Source organism: Taudactylus pleione, unplaced genomic scaffold (assembly GCF_031769625.1).
Source record: "Taudactylus pleione unplaced genomic scaffold, aTauple2 ptg000256l, whole genome shotgun sequence".
In the NCBI taxonomy this organism is placed as follows: domain Eukaryota; kingdom Metazoa; phylum Chordata; class Amphibia; order Anura; family Myobatrachidae; genus Taudactylus; species Taudactylus pleione.
In genome coordinates this window covers 8,990,183-9,014,560 of record NW_028284658.1, presented here as the reverse complement: position 1 = coordinate 9,014,560, position 24,378 = coordinate 8,990,183, and the positions used below count along the sequence as shown (strand labels likewise).

The 24,378-nt window shown below is 46.6% G+C and overlaps 1 protein-coding gene and 1 long non-coding RNA gene across 3 annotated transcripts; both read right to left on the bottom strand.

Moving 5' to 3' along the window:
* Positions 1–533: 533 nt before the first annotated feature.
* Positions 534–12,805, bottom strand: RAB5IF (RAB5 interacting factor). Of its 2 annotated transcripts, none has more exons than XM_088480630.1 (4): positions 12,572–12,805; positions 12,003–12,106; positions 4,052–4,181; positions 534–1,385 (listed from the first exon to the last, which is right to left on the bottom strand). In XM_088480630.1, the coding sequence occupies exons 1-4, from the start codon at positions 12,680–12,682 to the stop codon at positions 1,344–1,346; spliced, it is 387 nt and encodes a 128-aa protein (XP_088336756.1). In that variant the 5' UTR covers positions 12,683–12,805; the 3' UTR covers positions 534–1,343. The 2 variants fall into 2 exon arrangements, with proteins under 2 accessions (XP_088336756.1, XP_088336757.1); XM_088480631.1 differs by having other exon boundaries at positions 4,052–4,139.
* A 9,064-nt stretch (positions 12,806–21,869) lies between these two features.
* LOC148514921 (uncharacterized) lies at positions 21,870–24,344 on the bottom strand. The gene is made up of 2 exons (XR_015879436.1): positions 24,202–24,344; positions 21,870–22,178 (listed from the first exon to the last, which is right to left on the bottom strand). It is a non-coding gene; the product is annotated as an uncharacterized LOC148514921 (long non-coding RNA).
* Between the last annotated feature and the right edge of the window lie 34 nt (positions 24,345–24,378).

Below are 24,378 nucleotides of genomic sequence, written 5' to 3'. Positions count from 1 at the left end.
CAATGAATCCAGACTAAGGAATGTTGGTGTGTGCTATGGCTTAGCAATGCTCGTTGCAACAGGATATTAATAACTTGATGAATATTCCCGGGAAATAATGCACTAGAGTTCAGAATATATAAAATAAAGATTGGTCTACACCAGTGTCTCCCAAACTCATTCCTTAGGGATCACTAACAGTGCAGGGTTTCCATTTCTACTAGTTTGTGCGCAGGTGTAATCATTACTGGCTGACACATTTTAAAGATCCACAGGTGGAGCTAATTGTTTCACTTGTGATTGTGTGAGGAGACCTGGAAAACATGCACTGTTATGCTCCCTAAGGAATGAGCTTGGGAAGTGGTCTACATCATTGTATATCAAATTAAATGTGTTATTTTGATATAATTTCTCTACCTTACACTAGAGTTACAATCACCAACTTTCTTCCAAAACTAAAGATTAGCTCAGTACCATATATAAAATAGGTTTATGGATCATGACAGCAGCACCTCATGTGGTCGTAATAGATTAGGGTAATTACACAGCAAAAAGACAGTTCAATAAATCAGATTTTATTGTAAAACACATTCACACCAGGCTAAATAACAAGTTGTGTTCAAATACTGTGTAGCTTTGTGTGAGGGCAGGATCAAACCCTTACCCATCCACTGGGTCCGGAGCAGCTGCAATGCATTGTGGTACCACCGGGCAATGTTATAAGAAAACATTTAATAAAGTTAAAAAACACATACGGGGAGGCCCTTCAGTCACATCAAAGCTGCAAAAAAATTATCTTCTGCTGTTTAATATCAAAGAGGTTAACCCTTTCCTACATGAATGCAAAAACAAGTAGGAGCTGAAAGTCTCTACCATTTCTTAATTAAAATATTCACAGGGATCCAATGCTTGAGCTGGGACTGTTAAACATGGAGTACGTTCCACTATTTGTCCTTCATGCCTTTAGCGGGTAAGTGGAGAAGATGAAGATGTTGCCAATTTGGAAATGTGGACGAGATGAATAATAATGAAAAGAAAATGTAAAATTAAAAAAAAAAAAAAAAAAAAAGTGTTTGAGGCCCCTGAGGCAGTGGAAGAAGAGTTATAGATGTCACCATGTAAAAAGTACGCCGACATCTCCGGTCATGGCAGCACAGTGCTCCTGCTGCCTGAGCGTCATAAAGCTAGGACAAAATTCAATGATTTAAGAAAGAAAAAAAAAAAAAAAGACCTCCGTCCCGTTCTCTCTCCGCTGAAATGTCCTTTGTTGCTATTGATGGACTTTTATTAAAAATAACATGATGGATTTTCTTCACAAAAAAAAAAAAAAAAGGATTTGGCAAAAGGAGAGATAAAAATTATTGTCAATCAAAGTGAACTGCAGTGTAAAAAATAACCCAGACCACCTATGAAGAAGAGGAGGAAACATTTAGGAGTTAAAACATCATTATGGGTATGTATTTTTTTTTTTTGTGTTAAACATACAGTACTTCTTTGTGAACAATATTATAGATAACACTTTCATTAGAAATCTCATCATAGCATATTGAATACATATATGAAGCACAGAACTGTTCAGCTAATCAATATAATTTAAAATTGAACAGATGTATTTCATAATGGTTTCATACACAAATCTTCCCAGCGCAGTAACAGGGTGGCAGTGTGCCCTGTGCCAGCCCCTCTGCCTGGGTGTCACTCTTTACTCCTTCCTCTCCTTCGCCCCCCACATTCAATCTCTTGCCCAATCCTGTCGGTTCCAGCTATGCAACATCGCTTGCATTAGACCTCTCTTCTCCCAAGATGCCACAAACTATTGTCCACTCAATGATCATTCCTCCTCTAGACTGCTGCAACCTTTCCCTTACTGGTGCAGTCTCATCTCGCTCCTCTCAGATGTGTTCTCAACTCTGCAGCTAGGCTCATCTTCCTCTCCTGCCACTCCATATCTGCCTCTCCCCATATAGAACCCTCTTCAAACTCCATACCCTAATGTACAAGGCCCTCTACAATTCCATTGCTCCCTACATATCCAACCTCATCTCCGTACATACTGCCTCCCACCCCATCCCTGTTCTCCAACAAACGTTGGCTCTCACTTCCGAATCCAAGATCTCTCCCATGCTGCCCCCATCCACTGTAACAATCTCCCTGAATAGCTTCAAACGGGCATTGAAAAGCCACCAGTTTATAAAAGCGTACCAGTCCATCGATCATGTCACTACATAGCTTACCTCACCCACCTGCACCCCCCATCTCTACCACTCTTGCTTCCTGCCCTCCACTAACGCTGGCTTTCTCCCCGTGTACTTTAGCTCATTCCTAATGTTATCCATTTGTCTCCCCCCTTCCCTGTAGATCGTAAGCTCTTAGGAGCAGCCTTTTTTCCTTGCACACCACCTACACTCTACACCTCCTCCATGGCCCTCTGTCCCTGTATTCTACTTGTTTGTGGCTTTTGCACTTCTTTCAGTGTCTCTAAACCTGTTAGTTCCACTCACACTAATGGATACAGGTTTCAGCTTATGCTGAATGCTCCAACCAGACCACTTGTTTCGGTAGCTGTTTTGAGTACTTAGAAGTGAGGCGTTGTTACTTGTATGATGTTATGTCCTGGTTACTGTACTGCTTTACTTTGCGCTGTCTTATTGTTTGCCCTTTGTACGGCGCTGCAAACCACTTTTGTTGCCCTATAAATAAAGTGTAAAAATAAACACATAACATTATGCCTAGGGGGCGGGCTACTGGGTCTAGGAAGTGGAGCACTGTCCGGAGTGCAGCTCCACAGGCTATAAGCGGCTCTGCAGTAGTGCTATTGGCTACAGTGAGGCGTTCCAGGCACCCTGCAAGCCACATGCAGTTACTGTGGGGCATCGACGCCATCCCAATAGCCATGCACACAAGCCTAGTTATGGCCCTGGTATACACTATTGTTATCTACTTTACCTCTTTAAATTAGGGATGTGCAGGCTCGGATAGGTTCGAGTTTGCACGCCGAGTTCCGTTTTTTTGGAGGGAAAAATCTGAACTCAGAAAGAGGCTAAACGTCATCTTGCATGGACAAACATCATCATTCCTGGACTTTTGTCCAGGAATTATGATGTTTGTCCATGCAAGATGACGTTTAGCCTCTTTCTGAGTTCTGTTTTTTGGAGGGAAAAATCCGAACTCGCCGTGCAAACTCGAACCTATCCGAGCCTGCACATCCCTACTTTAAATGTAAATGGACTACCCTGCTAGAAAGGTTAGATACAAGAATTTGATTTCATACAGAGATGCATTTGACACCAGAATGCTTGCATCAGTGTGACAGAAGCCTCATATCAATACTCTGTGCTGCTGCGGGACACTGCACTTTACACTAGGGCCCCCGTTCAGCAGTACACGGAGGTGTACTGCTGAACGCAGATTCCTGATAAATCGGGAATCTGCGCGTGTACAGGAACCGCTTTGCACATGTGCAGAATGGGTCCTGCGTGATCGCATGCAGTGTGGCAACTTGACTGCCAACAAAGAGGCATGTCGTTGCTGTTTTGTGAAGAGGCTAGGACCGCAGTCAGCTGACGCAGATTTCCTGGCCTCTTTCCCTCATCTGCAATGGCCGGTCTGCGTGACCCCATGGTCACTCAGTCGGCCAGGGGACACGCAAATGTTTTGATGCTGCGTCCATGGACGCAGCTCGGAAACATTAATGCATACAGGAAGCATGACACCTCCTGCTGCATTACTATTATTGCAAAGCTGCTTGCGTGCAGATTTGCAATTCTGTCCACTGCTATCAGGCCCTATGTCTCAATCTGTGATCCACTTACCTACCACCTATGTGATAAACACTGTTCAAAGTTACTTATAGAGTGTCAATTGGGATTCCCCTCTCTCTTATACACAAGCCATTAATCCCTTCAATATTCCTTTGAAAGAATTCCTGGAGTTTTACCCAACTAAGATTCATAACGGAGCCTTCTGGTATGCAGTACACACATGTAATAGACAGAAAAAATAGTACAGGCAACATACATGTCTGAAACAGTTTAACAATCCTGTAAATATTTTTAAATGTAAGAAAACATACCAAGAAGAGAGCAAATGAGGTCATAAATCCTTCCTTTGTTAGCTCCCAGGTCCCACCATACTCTTCCTCATCTACTCGCTGGAAGCTGCTAAAATACAGGTAGAGTACGCCGGCGTTTATTACACAAAATCTGTCCAAACAAAATGGAAGAAAAACGTTAGCATTACTATTAACTATGTTATTACTATACTATTCTTTTTCTGCAACAGCTAACTTAGTCTATTCTCAATTACATTTAATTATTCTACAGAGCATTTGTTGAGGAATGTTTAGGTGTATGAAACATTAATGTATGACAAAAGGGAGCCAGGCAGTGATGATTTAAATAAAACAAGTCAATGTCAGAGTGCTTTCTTAGCATAAACCGCTAAAGATATATCACAACAATGAACTTTATTTTATACCATGTAGAAATTGATACGTAATATTTGGCTTCTCCAGAAATATTAAAGCCCTGCTTACTAATATATATATATATATATATATATAATTAATTTTTAAGCGGAGACTGTTTATTGCATGAACTACTTTACGTGGCCCTTTTGCGTGTCACGTCAAAACAAACTTTTTGTGTTAATGTCAGGAGGCAATCTTACAAGACCTTGGTTAAAGAAAAGACTATCACCGTAAATTCAAAATTGCTCCCGTGCGAAGCAGGTGTGGATAGCTAGTTAAAGACAAATGTATGTTTGTGGTAAAGACTTTCAGTCCATGGTGGGACAGTGTGTTACAACCAGAACTTGAGGTTTTGTTGTCTTTTCAGATCTTTAATGTGTGTACTATAAGCTCCTAGGTACCCACATTTATCCAGTAAAACAGAAATGCTTTATTTACTTATCAGACATTTAATTACGGGGAAGAAGGAGAGAGGGCAGAAGAGGAGGGGGTATGCAGTCAGGAGGACGTCAGTGACGATTAGACTAGTTACTTTGTCAACCTCACTATGCCAGTGTCACGATCCCGACACAGGTTAAATGCTACTTACAGCATAATAACAAGAGATATGGTAAGAACTTACCTTTGTTATCTCTGTTTCTACGAAGTCCATAGGGTCCACAGGGTTGACCTTGGGGTATAGCTGGATCTGGATCCATGGGCACCACGCAGTTAAAGCTTTAGCTGCACCCAGGATGCACTTGGGTCCGTCCTCCTCTATACCCTACCCCCGAGCCACAGCACCTCAGTTGGTAAGCAGCCAAGGCCGGAGGAGGAGACTAAACAGAGAGAAGGAAGACTGGAACACACAAGAAACCATACTCACAGAAATGGGAGACGGAAAACCGGTGACCAGCCACACAGCCCATTTGAAGCCAGGAGCGTCAGGGCGGGCGCCCTGTGGACCCTATGGACTGCGTAGAAACAGAGATAACAAAGGTAAGTTCTTACCATATCTCTTGTTTTCTACTTCAGGGTCCATAGGGGTCCACAGGGTTGACCTTGGGGATGTCCCAAAGCAGTTCAACTAAGGGCGGGGACGCTCCTGTGCTGAAAGGAGCACCCGGCGCCCAAAGGATGCATCCTGAGAGGCGAAGGTGTCAAATGCATAGAACCTCAAAAACGCTTGAATTGAAGACCAAGTGGCCGCCTTACACAGCTGAACAGCAGAGGCGCCACATCTAGCAGCCCAAGAGGGACCCACAGAACGAGTGGAATGAGCCTTAACAGAGGCTGGCACAGGTAAACCCTCCTGTGCATAAGCCTCACAAATAACGGAACGAAGCCAACGGGCTAACGTTTGTTTGTTGGCAGGCCAACCCCTCTTGTGAAAACCAAAGAGGATAAACAAGGAATCAGACTTCCTAACCGAAGCCGTCCAGTCCACATAAATTCTAAGCGCCCGGACCACATCTAAGGAAGTCTCACCAGTTGAAAGATCAGGGGACTGAAAAGCTGGCACAACAAGTTCCTGATTAATGTGGAACTTCGAGACCACTTTGGGCAAAAACCTAACGAGTGCGGAGCACCGCTCTGTCCTGGTGAAAAATCAGGAAAGGTGGTCGACAGGAAAGCGCCCCCAATTCAGACACCCTCCTGGCCGAAGCAATTGCCAGGAGAAAAACAGTCTTAAATGTCAGCCACTTGAGCTCCACCGACTCAAGAGGCTCAAACGGAGGACCCTGCAGGACCAGTAGAACCACCGCCAAGTCCCAAGGAGCCACAGGAGGCACAAAGGGAGGCTGGATCCTGAGAACACCTTGGAAAAAGGTGTGAACATCCGGTAGTATTGCAATCCGCCGTTGAAACCACACGGACAAGGCGGACACATGAACCTTCAGAGATGCAAGGCGTAAGCCGAGGTCCAATCCTGATTGAAGAAATTCCAAGATCCTAGAAACTCGGAACACCTGAGGATCATAATGTCTGGACTCACACCACTGAAAGTAAGTGTGCCACACCCTGTGATAAATCCGTGCTGAAGCAGGCTTGCGTGCCCTGAGCATGGTACCAATAACCGAACTGGAGAAGCCCCGAGACCTCAAGACGGCTGTCTCAAGAGCCACGCCGTCAAAAACAGCCGACCCAGATCCGGGTAAAGGCAGGGCCCCTGAGACAACAGGTCCCGACGCTGAGGAAGAAGGTACGGAGCGTCGATGGAGAGGCTCCTGAGATCGGAGTACCAAGGACGTCTGGGCCACGCCGGAGCTACCAGCACGAGCGTGCCGCCGTCCTGCTTGAATTTCCGCAGAACCCGAGGAAGTAGGGATATCGGAGGAAACAGATACGCCAGGTGAAACGTCCATTTCACCGACAGCGCGTCCACCAGACTTGCGCCTGCGTCTCTTGTCCTTGACCCGTAAACAGGCAACTTGTGATTGTGACGGGAGGCCATTAAGTCCAGCTCCGGCAGTCCCCACCTGTCCACGAGTAGCTGAAACACCTCTGGGTGAAGCGACCATTCCCCGGGATGCACGTCGTGACGGCTGAGGAAGTCCGCTTCCCAATTGAGGACTCCGGGGATGAAGACCGCCGAGATCGCTGGAATGTGACCCTCCGCCCAAGTCAGGATGCGAGACACCTCTGACATCGCTGCCCGACTGAGAGTTCCTCCTTGATGGTTGATATACGCCACCGTGGTGGCGTTGTCGGACTGCACCTGTACTGCCCTTCCGTGAAGAGCGGGGCCAGATGACTGCAGGGCTCTGTATACTGCCCGCAGTTTCAGGATGTTGATGGGAAGAAGTGCTTCTTCCGCAGACCAACGACCCTGGAGAGACAATGAGCCGGTCACTGCCCCCCAACCCCGGAGACTGGCATCCGTCGTGAGCAGGACCCAGTCCGGGATCCAAAAGGTGCGCCCCTCGACCAGATGAGCTGTCTGAAGCCACCAAGCCAAAGATTGTCGAACGTCCGGAGACAACACCAGCACCTGAGAGCGGATCCGGTGAGGTAACCCGTTCCATTCCGATAGAATCAGCCCCTGCAGGGGCCGGGAATGGAACTGGGCAAATTCCACCATGTCGAATGTCGACACCATGGACCCCAGAACTCTCATAGCCGAATGGACCGACAGGCGGCGACTGCTCAGGCAACTGCGTATCCGCAGCTGTAGGGAGGCGACCTTCTCCGGAGTCAGGAAGATCCTTTGCTGACGCGAATCCAGCAGGGCTCCCAAATGAACCATCCGCTGTGATGGAATCTGGGAGGACTTTTTCCAATTTATCAACCACCCGTGTGCTTGCAGGCAAGCGATCGTCAGGTGGAGATGTTGAAGCAGTACCTCCGGGGAGCTCGCCAGCAACAGGAGGTCGTCCAGATACGGCAGCAGCCGTACATTCTGGTTCCAAAGATGTGCGGCCATGACCGCCATAATCTTCGTGAACACCCTCGGTGCCGTGGAGAGACCAAAGGGTAGCGCCCGGAACTGACAGTGGTGTTGAAGGATAGCGAACCTCAGATACCGCTGGTGCGAAGGTGCTATCGGAACATGGAGGTAAGTGTCCTGGATATCCAGGGACACCATGTAATCCCCCGGTTCCATCGCCAGAATGATGGAACGTAACGTTTCCATCCTGAACTTGGGAACTCTGAGGAATTTGTTCAGAGACTACAAGTTGAGGATAGGGCGATGAGAACCATTGGGTTTCTGCACCAGAAACAGAGACGAATAATACCCCGTCCCTCGTTGTGATTGAGGAACGGGAACAATGACCCCTGCTTTCAGCAAGGACTCTATAGCCTCCTGAATCTGTAAAGCCTTGGTCTTGTCCTGAGAAGGACTCGTGCAGAAAAACTGGTGGGGTGGTCTGTGCCGAAAAGACAGGGCGTACCCCTGGGAGACCACTTCTCGAACCCAGGCATCTGTGGTGGTATTGTGCCAGCACTGGGCAAATCGAAGAAGTCGGCCTCCCACTCTGAGGTCCTCCAGAGGGAGGCCCGTCCCATCAGGCCGCAGGTCTATCTTCCTGCTTGGAAGAAGGGCGCCGAGCACTCCAGGCTTGCTTCTTGGGTTTAGAGGCAGTCTTACTCGCCGACTGTCTCGGGAAGGACTGACCTTTTGCCTTACCCTGAACCCGAAAGGAACGAAAAGCCGAACTCCGAACCTTAGCAGGCAGTACCGCCGAAGGGAGGAAAGCAGACTTGGATTTAGCCAGGGTATCCACTATTTTGTCCAAGTCCGGACCAAATAGTAATTCCCCATTGAAAGGTAAGGCCTCCAGGCCTTTCTTTGAATCAGAGTCCGCTCTCCAGGACCGCAACCATAAGGATCGGCGGGCAGACACCGCTGCAGCCGATACCTGCGAAGTCAGCAAACTAGCATCTAAAGAGGCTTCCCCAATGTAAGAAGCAGCGTCCCTCATCTGACCCAACAATGCCCTCTGGACATCCGGAGCGTCGTCCGGGAAGGTATCTTCCAATGCATTGGCCCACCCCTCAATGGCCTTGGCCACCCAGGAGATGGCCATGGACGGTCGGGCCACCGCCACGGAGAGGGAGTAAATAGACTTTAAGCAAGTCTCAACTTTCCTGTCCGTGGGATCCTTCAGCGAGGATATAGACGGTAATGGCAAAGTAGAGCTCCTTATTAAACGGGTGACATGGGAATCCACCGCCGGTGGAGTTTCCCATTTTTTACAATGTGCCTCAGGGAAGGGATAATTAGAAGCCAACCGCTTCTGAGGAAGGAATCTCTTACTGGGCGCCTGCCAAGCTACCGCCATATGATCCGTCAACTGATCCGACAGGGGAAACAGCGCAGAAACCACCTTAGTTTTTTTTAAACTAGGATACTTCGACTTAGGAGCCGGTGCCTCATCCTCTATAAGAATGGCTCGCACCGCCCTAACCAGTGCTCGCACATTAATGGACGACTTGGTATCCATTTCCTGGACCGAGGCGTCCGAGTCAGTGTCATCAGGGACCTCCCCATCATCTGAGGAACCCTCTGAGTCCGATACCTGAGCCGCCCGCGCCATGAGTGGGCGTTTTGAAACCCTAGAAGGCAGGTCAGTCTGCAACATTGACTGAAAAGCCGAGGATGCGGCCGCCAAATTTTGCACGGAGTTGGAGAGCACATCCACCTAGGGTGGAGGAGTCGCCATAGGGGCCTGAAAAGGTACCGCAGGCTGCTGCGACACAGGGGAAGCCTGTATATACATAGGCAACCCCGTATATGGACCCACAGACTGAGACCCAGGAGGACTCCGCAACAACTGCGGGACACCCGGGGAATGGGGGATGGTCAGCTGGGGTAACGCCCTAGTAGGGAGAGCAGTCGGGACCGACAGACAGTCCGCAATAGACACCAGCACTTGAGAAAACATCGCCCACGGTGGTTCCTGCATCAGAGAAGGTCTGGATGGGCCAGGAGCCACCTGGCACCGACTACACAGGCCATCCTGTGACAAATCCTCCCTATCCACTCCTGCAGAACAGAGTCTGCAGGAGGCCAACATCGGAGCCACTGAGCGCTCAACCTCCTCGTCTGACATGACAGAATATATTATATAGTCAAAAAATATATCTGGCAACAGGGCAGAAGAAAACGCACTCACTGGTGTGCTGAACAACACCCCACAATATGGCACTGTGTAGCACACAACTGTATGTGACGAACCTCACAAATACGTGATTTATATAGGTGAGGTCTGTATAAGCTGACAGTAAGCGGAAAATAAGCAGACAGGCAGCTGTAGCAAAAGTCACATACCATGCAGAGAAGATATACTCACTGCACCTTTCCACTACAATCAACCTGCCCAGATTCAGTGTCTGGGAGGGCTATAGTGCTGTGTACGCTGTCCTTAAATCGGGGGAGAGGTACACAGGGGGACCAGTCCGCGTGCTCCCTGAGATCTGCGTTGCCACAGAGAAAATGGCCACCAGAGACCTCAGAGGAGGAGTGGCCGAAGAGTCTGCAGCTCAGCGACGCCAGACTGCGTGCTAAAAGGCGCGCTGAGCTGAGGGGAGGAGCCGCAAGACAGGGAAGGCTTCCTCCCCTGGCTAGCCTATTAACCCCAGGGCATGCCGGCTTCCCGCTTGCCAATATATCCCTGGTGGTCTAGTGGTCCCACGGGGTATTCCTCCTCAGAGGGGGAGCCCGCCGCCGCCGCTAGCGGCCCCCGGTCTGTCCCCTAGGACCGGGGGCAAAGGACTGCATGTGCAGGCAATACCCGCGAGCCGCCGCTAATCGGCGACTCGCGGCTTACCTTATCCCCGGCGACTCCGGCAGCAGTCCAGGGAGGGACCCAGAGTCCAGCTAGTACGGACCCTGGCGCCCCCCGCTGCGATCCCCAGTGCAGTACTGGCGTCGCCAGCGGGGAAGGAGAGTGGCAGCGTGGGCGTCTGCATAGACAGCCCGTCGCTGCCACACTAGAGCCTCTGTTTTAAAAGAAAAATCTAACAGGCTCTTTTATTTTATTTTTTTTAAATAGAAAGCTTTTGGGGGCTGCTACTGCTGCCCCCCTGCGCAGGTGACCCGACTCCGGCCGGGCACCAACTCAAACTGAGGTGCTGTGGCTCGGGGGCGGGGTATAGAGGAGGACGGACCCAAGTGCATCCTGGGAGCAGCTAAAGCTTTAACTGCGTGGTGCCCATGGATCCAGATCCAGCTATACCCCAAGGTCAACCCTGTGGACCCTGAAGTAGAAATTACTTTAAACATGCCGCTTACTGGCATCTTTAGAGTTATAATACTCATGGGAGTCAAATGCTGCAAGTAGCATTTCACCAGTGTCGGGATCCCAGCGCAGTCATTGAGAGGTTGACATACTCACTGGTGACATCGTCAATGTCGACCTCCTATACCCAAACCAGTGGAGAGCACCAGAGACCTATCATGGCTAGTTGCTGTGTGCAATCAAATCTTGCACCTCGCACAGAAATATCTTTACTTTAAATGTGAAAATACTCATAGGTCTTAGTTTTCTTTCTGTGTGGCATACAACACAAATAAGGTAAAGGGAGGTCAGTATCCATTAACAAAATGCTAAAAGGATTACCATGGTAAAATAACTAAAATGCCACTGATGTTTTACTAGCAAACATATTAGTAAGTATATTAGAAAATCTATATTAACTGACTTATTCAGCATCAGTTGGCAACTTAAGAGACAGAATGGTTTCTGGAATGCAGACATTATACATGTCTGGGTTACCAAAGTGTTCTTTAAAATTTTCTAATTAATAAACAGTTCACATGCAGGGGGGAATCAAGTTACTCCATACATGGTAATACTGCTTTAATTCACCCCAATGAGAGTTCCTATGAACAATTTTAACACTGTACGAACAAGACATGCACCAAACATATTTTAAGCCAAAACACAAAGTGCTATTATTATATATAGTAAAAGATTATTAAAGTCCAAAATAAGTAGGTTTTAAAATATTTCCCATTTTGTGCACTGGGGTTGAGAGAACTGAAATTTAATTTCATCCTTAACATGAAAATGCTTGAGCACCGATAATTTCAGCTATGACTAAATATCACTCAAGTTCTGATAATACTTACATAGCTATTCCTATAAAACCCTTCAAAGGGACAATACCCCATATCACCCCCAACACGATAGCCAAGATCTGCCGCATCCAGTAGATGACATCCAGGAACTCATCCTAGAGTTGGAACAGAAGAGAGGTATAAGAAGGTGATCACCACAAAGCAAGGGGCTGCTTCATTACATTCAAGGTCTTTACTGTTTCTGTGCTTAGCCTTAGTGGCTTAAGAAAGAATTACACCACATGGTGCTAAATGTCTGCAGTCAGCACTTCTAACTACAGTGAATCTCTAATCTGTGCATATAATCCTCTGTGGAGGAAAGACTTGCCTATGAGCACAGAGACACAAGGGGTCATTCCAGAAAATATCAATTAATCATTATTAACACTGTATGAACAGAACAAAATATTTGGCAATGTATGCCTATAGTGCTTTACAAGGAACCATCAGAAACGTGCGAAGGTCTAATGGCAGTACTGCAGGACTATGATACATATTGCACAGCAGATTGAGCAGGGGAACTGTCCCAGCACAACAAATACAGCTGCCCGGCTGGCAGGTTGGGGGAGGGGGAAACGCACCTTGTCCTCCCAGGCTGCGTCCACTCTCAGTGCTTTACTCCATGGGGACACTTTCGCCTTCACTCCCCCATTGGACACGGGGTGCTCCTCTTTCCGCTTGGCGCTGCTCATTCTACGGCCAGTGGCGGGTGGTCCCCGTGCTGGGGCCTGGTCCTGCTCACACTACTGTTCACACAGTAACACAGGGCTCTTAGGATGACGAGCTCGTCCCCAGGATTACCCCGGATGTGACAACTGCAGATTATAGGAAGTGAATGATGATACAGGACGTATTCCAATTCACTCTACCATCATTCCAGTAACATCGCAGTAGCCATTTTTCTGGAGACCTATAAGTGCTCTATTGGCTGCTCTAGCAAAATGACGTCACGTATGGGGAGGGGCTTGCCGGAAGAGCTACAGCCGGATTGTGTGTAGTTTTTTTGCTGTGCTGCTAGCAGGGCTTATATCTGAGCTTGTGAGGCCTAGTACAAATGGCCACACACAGCCATTTTTTACCCGATTTGGCCAATTTTGACGAATCCTGAGGACAAATCGTGAGTTTCTATGCACGATGCCGATGCGGGTCCCCGCTCTAACGTACCTCGCATCTTCAAATCTGCCGTGCTGCAGGGCAGATTTGCCAATCTGGGACACAATGCACTGGATGCACGATAGATCTTATGTCAGATTGGACATTTTTTACTCCAAATCGTGACCACGACTGCCGGGGAGCTCCCGGAGGAGAGTTCAGGGGAAATCGTACATATCGTGGGATAGAGAACACATCGCTATGTGTGTGGGCACCTTAAGCATAGGTTGTAGCATGGTGCCCTCACAGCCGGTATTAATTAAACCATAGGTAAAGGTCCCCTTCCAGTTTGCTTTTGTTATGAGAATATTCAGTACACAGTAGAGTCTCAGGAAAGAGCATGTATATGTGATAGGGATATTCTGGTTAAGTCATAATAGAAATTACCTGAATGGTCCAGACTAAGAAATAGAGACATAAAAGTGTGACAAGATGTGAGGAGTTATGGGGGTATTTAGTCACTGAAACATAATGTTTAGATATAAATAGTATTCTCTGTATTAACATAGATATGTAAAACATTATGGGCCGTATTCAATTGGAAGTGAAAAGCCGGGATCCGCGAAAAAGTATCAGCCGATTAGGTCTTTTCACCTGTCGGAAACTTATCTCTGTATTCAATTCCATCTGCTTTTCGCATATGTGGAAATAGGTGAAAAAGATTCGCCTCTGAATAGCAGGAGAAAAGAAGTGCAACATTTTTTATTTTAGGTGCAACGGTGGGGAAACCACTCAGACCCCTGGGAACAGCCCCAGAAAGGACAACTGTGTCTAAATATTGCAGGAAAAAAAAAAGAACACCCCAAAAAAGTACTTTGAATTTGGGGGCAAAAAAGCACAAAGTGGGGGGACAAGTTTGCAAACTAGCGAAATAAGGTTCTGGGGGTGCTCTAAGAAGGGGTCAAGTGTTTTTGGGGTTGCAGGTGCTCTTATGAGGGAGGAATTTAATTTTTATTAAAACTTCACTTTAGAGACATTAAAAGATGCTAGCACCCATTTTCAGGTACCCCAAATTTGCCAGGACTACTTATTTTCTCCAGAAAATACTGCTTTATGCCATTCTTCACCACTTGTGCAAAGACGCTAATTAGAGGCAATTGTACCAACTTAAGTACCCCCAGTTTTATTAGGGCTAATCGGGCACTTACTACATTGATCCCCAATGTTTCTGCATCTGTTTGGGGGGTTTAGGCTGATTTCCCCGATTCTGACAGCACTTTCCGCCTGTTCTGACTTCGCGTGTCACTGTTTTCACGTATTTTAGAATTGAATAGGGCGAATAGCGGGTACGCGCATGATAAGTTTTCCGCTGCTAAAATACGCGATGTAGGCAAAGTCCAGCATGCAAAACTTTATCGCGGGTACGAAACTAATTGCACAAGTGCAAGTTGCACAAAACAACCACCCAGCTTCTACCTATCATTATATAGAATGTACTTGATAAATGCTAACTAGAAGCTAATTGGTTGCTAAAAGTAACTTCTCCACTCTTTGGGCATGATTCTGAATCAGGCAGGTCTATGTCCACGGATGCAAATGGTGATTGTTTGCATACAGTGCCTGCACAGATGCGAATATACACATTTTTGCGTATCTCTGTCCTATTTAGAGCCAGGTCTATCCATGTAATAGGGTGGGAAGTGGTGTGTGACAATGTGATGGCACGCAACCACCCTGACTTGTGGGAGTGTCGTCCACGTTAACTGACGTTTTTTCACCTGAAAAAAAAGGTGAAAACACATAGGTGTGTGAGCTTATCGCGGCACCTATGTGTTTTCGGGAGAACTATCCTATTATTTCGGCCAAAATAATAGGATAGGGTGAAAAAAACCATAGGCGAAAATCTGAGAAAAATCCCCGTTTTTCTCCAAATGCGGGGGTCACTTAGTGCCTGAACAATGCTCGGGGCTAATTTGATACCGCTCTTAGGGTCTCATTCAGACCTGCTCGCGAGCGCAGGACACTCGCAAGCGGGTCGATGTTACCCCAATGCACATACGCACGACGGAGGGAGCTCAGTCGTGCGCATGCGCGAGACCCGGACAGCGACAGCCAAGCTGTCTCTGCGGGTCTCGCACCAAAGGGGGCGTGCTGTCGATGGTGACTGACAGCACGCCCCCTTTGGTGGGCGTGGCTGCCAGACGGAGGCGTTCCCATGGGACGTCTGATAGAGCCAAAATCACTCCAGGGCTTGCGGCCAGGAGACCCTACCGCAGGGTCTCGTCGCAAGCCCGATGGTCTTGACCATCGCGACCATCATCATGGACGCTCGCATAAGCTGTGGGTGGTAACCCACAGCTATGCGAGCGTCCAAAAGGCCGCACCACATTTAAATAGGACGGCCCTGATTCAGAGCGAGCGCTCTGGTCAGAGCGTCCGGCTCTGAATCAGGGCCTTAGTGTGATTCTGAGTTGTGTGTATGGGGAAGGGAAGCCTGTTGCTGCCGGATCTCTTGTACTTAGCGTGCGGTGGGTGCAAGCTCGTATACTAATGATAATGGTTGCGGCTGGCGTAAAATCAGTGGGCGGTACTGGTTTCCGTTTGCACATGCACAAACCCGCACATTACCTCTACTGATTCTCACATTAGCATAAGACAGTAAATCTGGCTCCCATGGCTGCACACAACTACAGCCACTCTGTGTACGACTCGGAATCAGCTCCATTAATAGGCCTGCTACATCTCCCCCTATGTGAAGTTTGTGTAATAAAAACCTCCTGGTTCTTTTACTCCCTGTATGGTTTTACAATAAGAGAAGACGGTTAGGGTGGTATAGTCAGGTGCATAAATATTGGGACATTGATAGAATTTTCATATTTTGGCCTCTATTCACCACCACAATGGCTTTGAAATGAAACAAACAAGATGTGCTTTAACTGCAGACTTTCAGATTTAATTTGAGGGTAATTACATCCAAATCATGTGAACAGTGTATTAATTACAACGGTTTCTATATGGGCCTCCCACTTTTTAAGGGGCCAAAAGTAATGGGACAAACTAAACAATCCTAAATCTAACTTTCGCTTTTTAATACTTTGTTGCAAATCCTTTGCAGGCAATTACAGCCTGAAGTCTGGAACGCATAGACATCACCAGACGCTGGGTTTCATCCCTGGTGATGCTCTGCCAGGCCTCTACTGCAAATAATAATAATAATAATTCAATATGTATCCCACTTAATGGTCATATTCATCTAAAATAGATGATATTCATGTATTCAAAGGTTTATTTATCCCTGATATAAACGGGTGGATGTTGTAATATGACAATCTTCTATATTGTATAACACAGAGGCATATGGAAGTTATCTTTTTATTTTCTTCTCACATATAAAGAAAAGGTCTGATACTATCAACAATCCTGTATTCTTATCACACTTTGTTATCACACTCACCTAAAGTAGGTGAAAACCAGGTATCAAAAAGTCTCTTTTATTCTTAATAAGTGGAGAACTTTAAATCACCTTTGTGGAGTATGATGTCTAAACGTTCTTTCCATGGGTTTATGTAAGAGGCCCCTGCTCTCTGCCTGGGTCCCTTACATGGGTACCACCTGTACCCCCTCCCCCAACCAATGGTGGCCCAGGCTGCTGGTGCGGTCACTAAAAGGAAAAATGCGTATATAAGCTCATGCTGGAGCTGGTTGTCTGTTCCGTAAACTATCAGTGACTTTCTATATGTGCCCTGTGGCAATGAATTAATTGATGTAACATGCTTGTTTTGGACAATTCATTGGCATTGGCAATCAATTTAGAAAGTCAGTGCTAACTTTGGAAGAAGCTGAGTATCAGTCTTTACAATTATAATAGACTGATATTAAGCAAAATTGACATTCAGAAGCAGTTTATATTCAGAGCTAGGTTCTAAGAAGGTTCAAAATCTTGCTTGTTTTTTTGGGAACAATTATTGTACTTATAATTGCAGATCATTAAATCGCCCCAATTAAATGAGCTGCATATTATTAGGGCAATTATGGTACACTTATCCCAGCTCGCACATCCATAGGCTGCAAACAGAAATCGGCTTCTGAAGACATATCCCACAAAGCCACCAGAAACTTCAATGACACTCGTGTGTAATCAATTCGGCCCCTAAATGTATATGTATTAGCCGGGATGCAATCGGGAAACCGGCTGACGTGATCCCGACAGCCGGCTTCCCGACTGCTTTATCCCGGCGTGGGTTAAATGACAGGCGTCTATATCTAGATGCCGGGCGCCGCGAGCGGACAGCCGCGGGGGGGAGGGTTAGTTTTAGCGCACCCGGGGGGGACTTAGGGTTAGGCTAGGGGGAGGGAGGGTTAGGCACCCCCCCGGGGGAATTAGGTTTAGGCAGCAGGGGAGGGGTTAGGGTTAGGCACTTGGGGGTGGGGGAGGTTAGGGTTAGGCACCCCTAAGGAGGGTTAGAGTTATGGGGGTTAGGTTAGTTATTACCTGAGGACGATCGGGATTTCCAGCGCTGTCGGGCTGCCACTGCCGGGATCTGTTCATCTGTTGGGGTGCCGCTGCCGGGAATCGAACCGCCATGCGGCCGGCGGTATTTCATACAGTTTTCGTATTAGCCTGCGCCTATTTGACTTGCCCCTTCAGTGTCCCGGTGTGACAGCTGCTTTATGTCCAGATGTGCTATGTACCTTTATGAATAAAGCTGTATTCTAGTTATTCATACCATATAGTATAATATACCAAGGATATGATTTAGACTTCATAATAAGAATAATATTATTTATATAGCCCTCTTCTCCCAAAGGGGCTCAAATTGCTTTACATTTGCATAAAAAAACAAACAAAAAACAAAACAAAATAAGCTTAAATATTAATAGTGTATAGAAAAGAGAGCTAAGCATTTGGGTTATATATTCTTTAGAACCTAAAGGAGCATTAATTAAATAATTCAGTGAACAGGTAAATATTGAGTCTGTTTTGAAGTTTTCTAGATGAGAGGCCTCTTGTAATGTGCGAGGATTTGAGTTCCTGAGTTGGAGCCACAAAGCTAAAAACTCTACCATCAAATGAATTTCGGGAGATTCTAAGTACTGCTAATAGTCATTTATCTGTACTCGTAGACCAAAGTAAGCGAGTAGGGCAGTAAGGAATCGGGTGCCTTGGACTCTGGTTATGTAGGACTTTGAAAGTAAGTAATTCAATCTTGAAATAGATTTGCCATCTTACAGGTAGCCAGTGAAGGGAGTAGAGAATAGGTGTTATGTAGCAGGCACAAGGATGATTAGTTAGCAGCCTGGCTCCTGCATTTTGTATCAGCCGCAAGCGTTGGACATCTTTTGCTGGGAGACCCAGGTAAAGGGCATTGCAATAAAGTGTGATGATGCAAATACATGTATGAGTGTAGGCAGATCTTCTGAGGGAATTAAATGTTGATTCTGGCTCCTGGTTCCTCAGATGAAAGAATGAGGATTTGACCTTGTATGGCCCCAGATGTTTGTAAAGCCACAAACAGTACAACACCAAAATTCTGTACATGTTCAGTATATTGCAACTCTGAATCCCCAAGCTTAAACCCAGTTAGCTGTCTATGCTGTAGTCCTGTCCTTTGACGGTCAGGTCCTATCATAAGAACATCTATTTTATCAGGATCGAGTCGCAGCCAACTAGCACTCATCCACTCCTGGAGCTCAGTTAGACAGCCATTTAAGACTTGCATTGGGTTCTCAGTACCTGGAGCAAAGGACAGTTGTGTATCATCTGCAGACCAATAGTAGACTAGGCCACAACGTCTGATTATTTTACAGAGTTTTAGCATGTATACTGCAAAAAGCATGGGAGACAGAAAAAAACATTATGGAATACCATATGCCAGTGGCACTGGTGACGAATATATTTCTGAAGATACTCTTTGTCAGGAGAAATGACTTGAACTCGCTATAAACTGTGCTGTCCCCTGAATCAAATGCTTCAGAAAAATCCAGAATGACTAAGAATTAACATTCACCTCTGTCTCTTGCTATCAGAAGATTATTAATCACACACAGCAGGGCTGTTTCAGTACTATGTTGTCTCCTGAATCCTGATTGGAAAGGATCATAAATATCATGGGTTGACAGATGGGATTACAGTTGAGTTGCAATCAGTTTCTCAATAACCTTTCTCAGCAAAGGAAAGTTTGATGCCGGTCTGTAGTTACAGTCAGGATCTAACAATTGCTTCCATTAGTGATTCAGGAAAAATGTCTGTCTGCAAAGAGCATTGTATTATTTTTGCAAATACTGGCCAATTATGTTAACACACCGGGAGGCAATCGGGAAACCGACTGCCTAAATACCGGCAGCCGGCTTCCCGACTGTCTTATCCCGGCAAGGGTGAAATGCCGGGCGTCTACATGCAGACGCCCGCATTTCCCCGACGCCGGGAGACCGGCGCCCGGCATCACGATCGTAGTGATGCCGGGCGCCGCGAGCGGACAGCCGTGGGGGGGGGGGGGGGAGGGTTAGGTTTAGGGCTCCTGGGGGGGACTTAGGGTTAGGCTAGGGGAAGGGAAGGTTAGGGTTAGGCTAGGGGAAGGGAGGGTTAGGGTTAGGCACCCCCGGGGGGGACTTAGGGTTAGGCACCCCCCCGGGGGACTTAGGTTTAGGCAGCAGGGAAGGGGGTGGTTAGGGTTAGGCACTTAGAGGGGGGATTAGGGTTAGGCACTTGGGGGGGAAGTTAGGGTTAGGCACCCCTAAGGAGGGTTAGGGTTAGGGGGGTTAGGTTAGTGGATACTTACCTATCCACGATCGGGATTTCCAGCGCTGTCGGGCTTCCGCTGCGTCGCACTCTGCTCCAGTCGGGCTGCCGGTGACGGGAATCGAACCGCCGGCCATGCGGCTGGCGGTATTTCATACCAATTCCAACACACCCTATTAGAAGCTTGTTTAGGCATACTGCAATAGTTACAGTGGATGAATACCACATGTGATAAACAAAATACAAAATGCCCACAGAATCATCTAGTCCACAGATTGTTTACCCCATCCGTGACAGTACCAGACGAGGCAGGCATCTTTGGCGCACTACATAGTTCACAATGGGTGTAATGAGCAATACACAGATAGGTGATTACACTATGGGGATATACAAACAGAATCATAAATTCCATAGATTATTCATCCAATCCATGTACCAGGCAAGGCAGCTGCACAATTTACTATGGGTGGGATAAGCAATATGTGAAGATATGAATAATCAAACTAGTAAGGATACAAATAAATCAACCAAAATACAGGTTACCAATAGCATTGCCCAATCCACAGATTGTTCATCCCACCCTAAAAGAATTTCATGGAATTTGTGCTCCCTGTACAAGCACAATTCAATTAAAAATGGCAAATTGTGAATGTCATGCGTTAATTCTACAGTTTTTGAACTATGATAAGCACACAAAAAGAGTGGTAAATTAGATAGCAGGACAGTGTAGGAGCCTGTTAGTGGACATAACATTAGGGGCAGTTAAATACTGTCAAGTTGTTGATTTATTCATTTTTTATTCATGGTGGAAAAATTATAACCAGCAAGTGGATTTTCAGTAACTTAAAGTCTTTACAGTATTTTGGGCTACAATAAAATGTATTTAATTTTTAAGTGTGTATATGCAAGTTTGTAAAAAGGTAGGAAAACACGTGCAACTCCCATCTGCAACTTCAAAAACCCCATTCCCATCAATGTAACACCTCAACATACAGTACATATCCAACATCAATAAACCCATTGTTCTGCTTTTTAGAGAAAATGTCAAGAAAAATGTAATTATTGACAATATTTTACTATTTAAAAACTCTATATAGATTATTATTCATAGGGAGGGATGTCCCAGGGGTACTGCACTTTACACCTAGGGGTCTATGTACTAAGCAGTGATAAGTGACAGAGTGAAAAGTGATAAGTCTGTGATAAATGCCAGCCAATAAGCTCCCAACTGTAATTTTTCAAACACAGCCTGTGAGATGACAGTTGGAAGCTGATTGGCTGGCACTTATCACAGACTTATCACTTTTCACTCTGTCACTTATCACTGCTTAGTACATAGACCCCCTAGTCTGGAGCTGCAAACTAAAATCTGCATTAACTCTCATTGAGACCAGCGTTTACAGCAAAATTTCAGGTGATGAAGAGGAGTTAAATGAATTTCTAAGCCAAGTTCTCTTTAATATAGTGCTCTGAGGCCTGATTCAGAGTTTTATGCTAACCCGATGGTTTGTGTACAACTCTGATGGAGGCAGGACTGTGCATGTGCAGAAGGGGCCACTGTCGTTGTACGCAGTGCCCCCTAAGTTGCAGCCTGATTGATAGTCTGTGGCCATTTGGGAGGGGAGCGTGTGGTGCTGGCCAGCGTTCCTGAAAACGGGGTCATCGTCCAGCTTTCTGGGAGTGCCATCGCCACTGTGTGTCTTCCGATGTGTGAGGCTACTGATGTGAGACAGATATTCTGAGTAACCTTAGGGTTACTCAGATGGCCGATGTTTTCGCAGATGATCTGATACTGCGTCTTTGGATTAAGCAGTGGATCACACAAGCAGTAGGTGTCTATTAACACAAGACGCCTCCTGCAGCTTTAGCGTATTTACTCATTGCAGCTGCTGTGTGTATTGTGTCCATCTCTGAATCAGGCATACCTATGTCTTTGTAACAGATAAGGTAATGTGAACTCTAGGAAGAATTGCACCAGTAAGTAATTTGAGTTTGAGTCATTCTGATCAGTTTGCCTTTTGCAAAAAAAAACACCTAAGACATTAACATGGTGTTCTGGTTTTATAGCATGTTTAAAGTTAGGTTAGCAACACCATTAAAATAAGTAACATTTTAATAGTTCAGGCATACATGTACCGGCAATGTGGCTCTGACATAGGCAATGTCAACATAATGATTGTGACATTGTCATGTGCAATCCCAAACAAAAAGTACATTCAATATACAAGGCCAAAATAAGTTATGTCCTAACTTCACTTGCAGCCCTGAGAACTTGCTGCAGGTTCCTGCATTCCTGCTCCAAAGGTGTTCCAAGTTCCGTTGGGGCTTGTAGACATCCTGGAAGGTTACAGGCCTGTCTGGAAAAGATATATGTAATAATCACATCTTGAAGTTCAAATAATGGGTAAATTAAATTCTGTGCGATGTGCCACTGCTGCAAACATATCAGTAATTTACAGTAATGCTGACAGTGGCAGCTTTTCTTTGTGAAGGAAAACTTGCAATGTTGGTGGATACAATGTGCCATTTTGGAACAGTACATCGCGGAACACACTTCCTCTCTTCTGATCTGACTGAGGCAGAGCACTGGGAGTGTAGCTTCTGGGGCTGTTCCCTGATGTTTCCTCAGATAACTCAGACAGCGATCTGAGGATCATCATAATACAGAGGGGGGGGGGATCCCTAAAAGCAACAGGGTGGGCACGTGCCCTGGTGACCGCCCCCCCTGAATACACCACTGCAGGGGACAAAGATGACTAGCCCCCCCTGCTGCAGCTGATCTCTGCACTCATAGAGATCAGCTTAATAGCGCTCAGGGCACTAGCGCACGCAGGGGGGGTTTCTGAATACCCAGAAACCCCCCTAACAGACTCGAGAGCAGGCACCATTTTATTAAGCCCCACATCCTTGTGGAAAAATTCTGTGATTTGTGGATCAAAAGGGAGGAGACAGAGCCAATTTGATGAGATTCCATTAGAATTAAGTCATCTGGCCATGCCCCCTCTCAACTGACCCGTGAATTGCGGTATTTTGCAGATAGGGGAGTGGCCTAACGACATGATGCTAGCCTGCCAGGTCCCATCCTCATCAGAATGATCTACAGTCCAGCTGCTGCACCCCTCCCAAATCTAAATCTCTCTGAACATTTTACATCTGCCCCACCTGGCAATAACCTGGGTTACTGCACGTGAACCTGGGTTACTGCACGTGAACGCAAGCAATAACCTGGGTTACTGTGCAATGTGAAAGGGCTAGGTTGAAATAAGCCGGGTCGAGCAACCCGGCATTTCAACCCTGGTCACGAAAAGGGTTGACCCATACTTGCCTACTTTTGAAAAAGTATTACAGGGAGATTGTGAAACCAACACATGAACGTGGCAGTAAAGTGGACGTGTACTGCTACACCTGAGACTTATACTGTTCATTCTAGCTCCGGCGCGAGGCAGGGCGCCGGAGCTAGAGAGGGCACGTTCGTGCACGCGCGACCGAGAAGGGGGCGTGGTCATCAAAAAGGGGCATGTCTATAAGACGCGTCCCCTTTTCGTCACTCTTGGGGGCGTGCCCGGCACTTACGGACACGCTGGGCAGCCCCCAAGCCCTGCAGACAGGGAGAATAGATGCCGTGCGCATGCGCCCGGCCTCTATTCTCCGGCGGTGACCGGGTCACCGCACATTTCTTCACCCGCGGGACACTGCGACCCGTGAGTGAAGACAGTTCCCGTAGGCTGTTAGGGCAGGGCGCTTTTTGCCCTCCTTCTGGAGGGCAGGGCGCTTTTTGCCTTCCAGAAAGAGGGCAGGGCGCCGCGCCCCGCTAAAACAGCCTAGCGGGAACGCTAGACTTACATCCAAATGGAAATGAGCCCCAAAGCAGTTGGTAAGATTTACTTATTGATGAAATTACACTGATACTTTCTAGAAAATACATGTAGCCATAAGGATCTTTGTGCCTTATAACCAATACAGGGAAATTATACAAATGATCCCATTTGAATGTAAATATCTCCGTTTGTATTGATATATAGCATCTTCATAATGGGGGTAAGGTATAATCAAGGAGATTGCTGCTCCCTCTCATCCATCGATGGCGGAGAACCATTGGTTCTCTGCCATCGATGACAAAACTAGTTAACTTCGATGGCCATCCCTACTAGGGCAGACTCAGCATTGTGTGTGCCAAGTGGCCACGGTCTTCCTGGAGGCTCTGCAGGCTGAAGCGAATGCCAGAGAGCTATGTGGCAAATACAGCCCATTGCAAATAACACAAATTATACAATAGTTATGGGGAATCAAACACAGGTAACGCCATGGTGCCATAAACTCTACATAATGCTACAGACATGATCCCCCCCCAACACAAAAACACATTCGGAACTTACTTACCGTTATGAATAAAACGTTATTAGAAAGATACTGAGACGAGACAGTATACGTAGTTACGTACGCATTCTGGGCATGCCCAGTGAAAATGACCAACACCACGCCCCCTTCCTCCCTCATCAGTCACGTGGCTGTGTTTCACTAGCGGCGGTTGGCGCTGGTTTGAGCTTACCTTTCCTT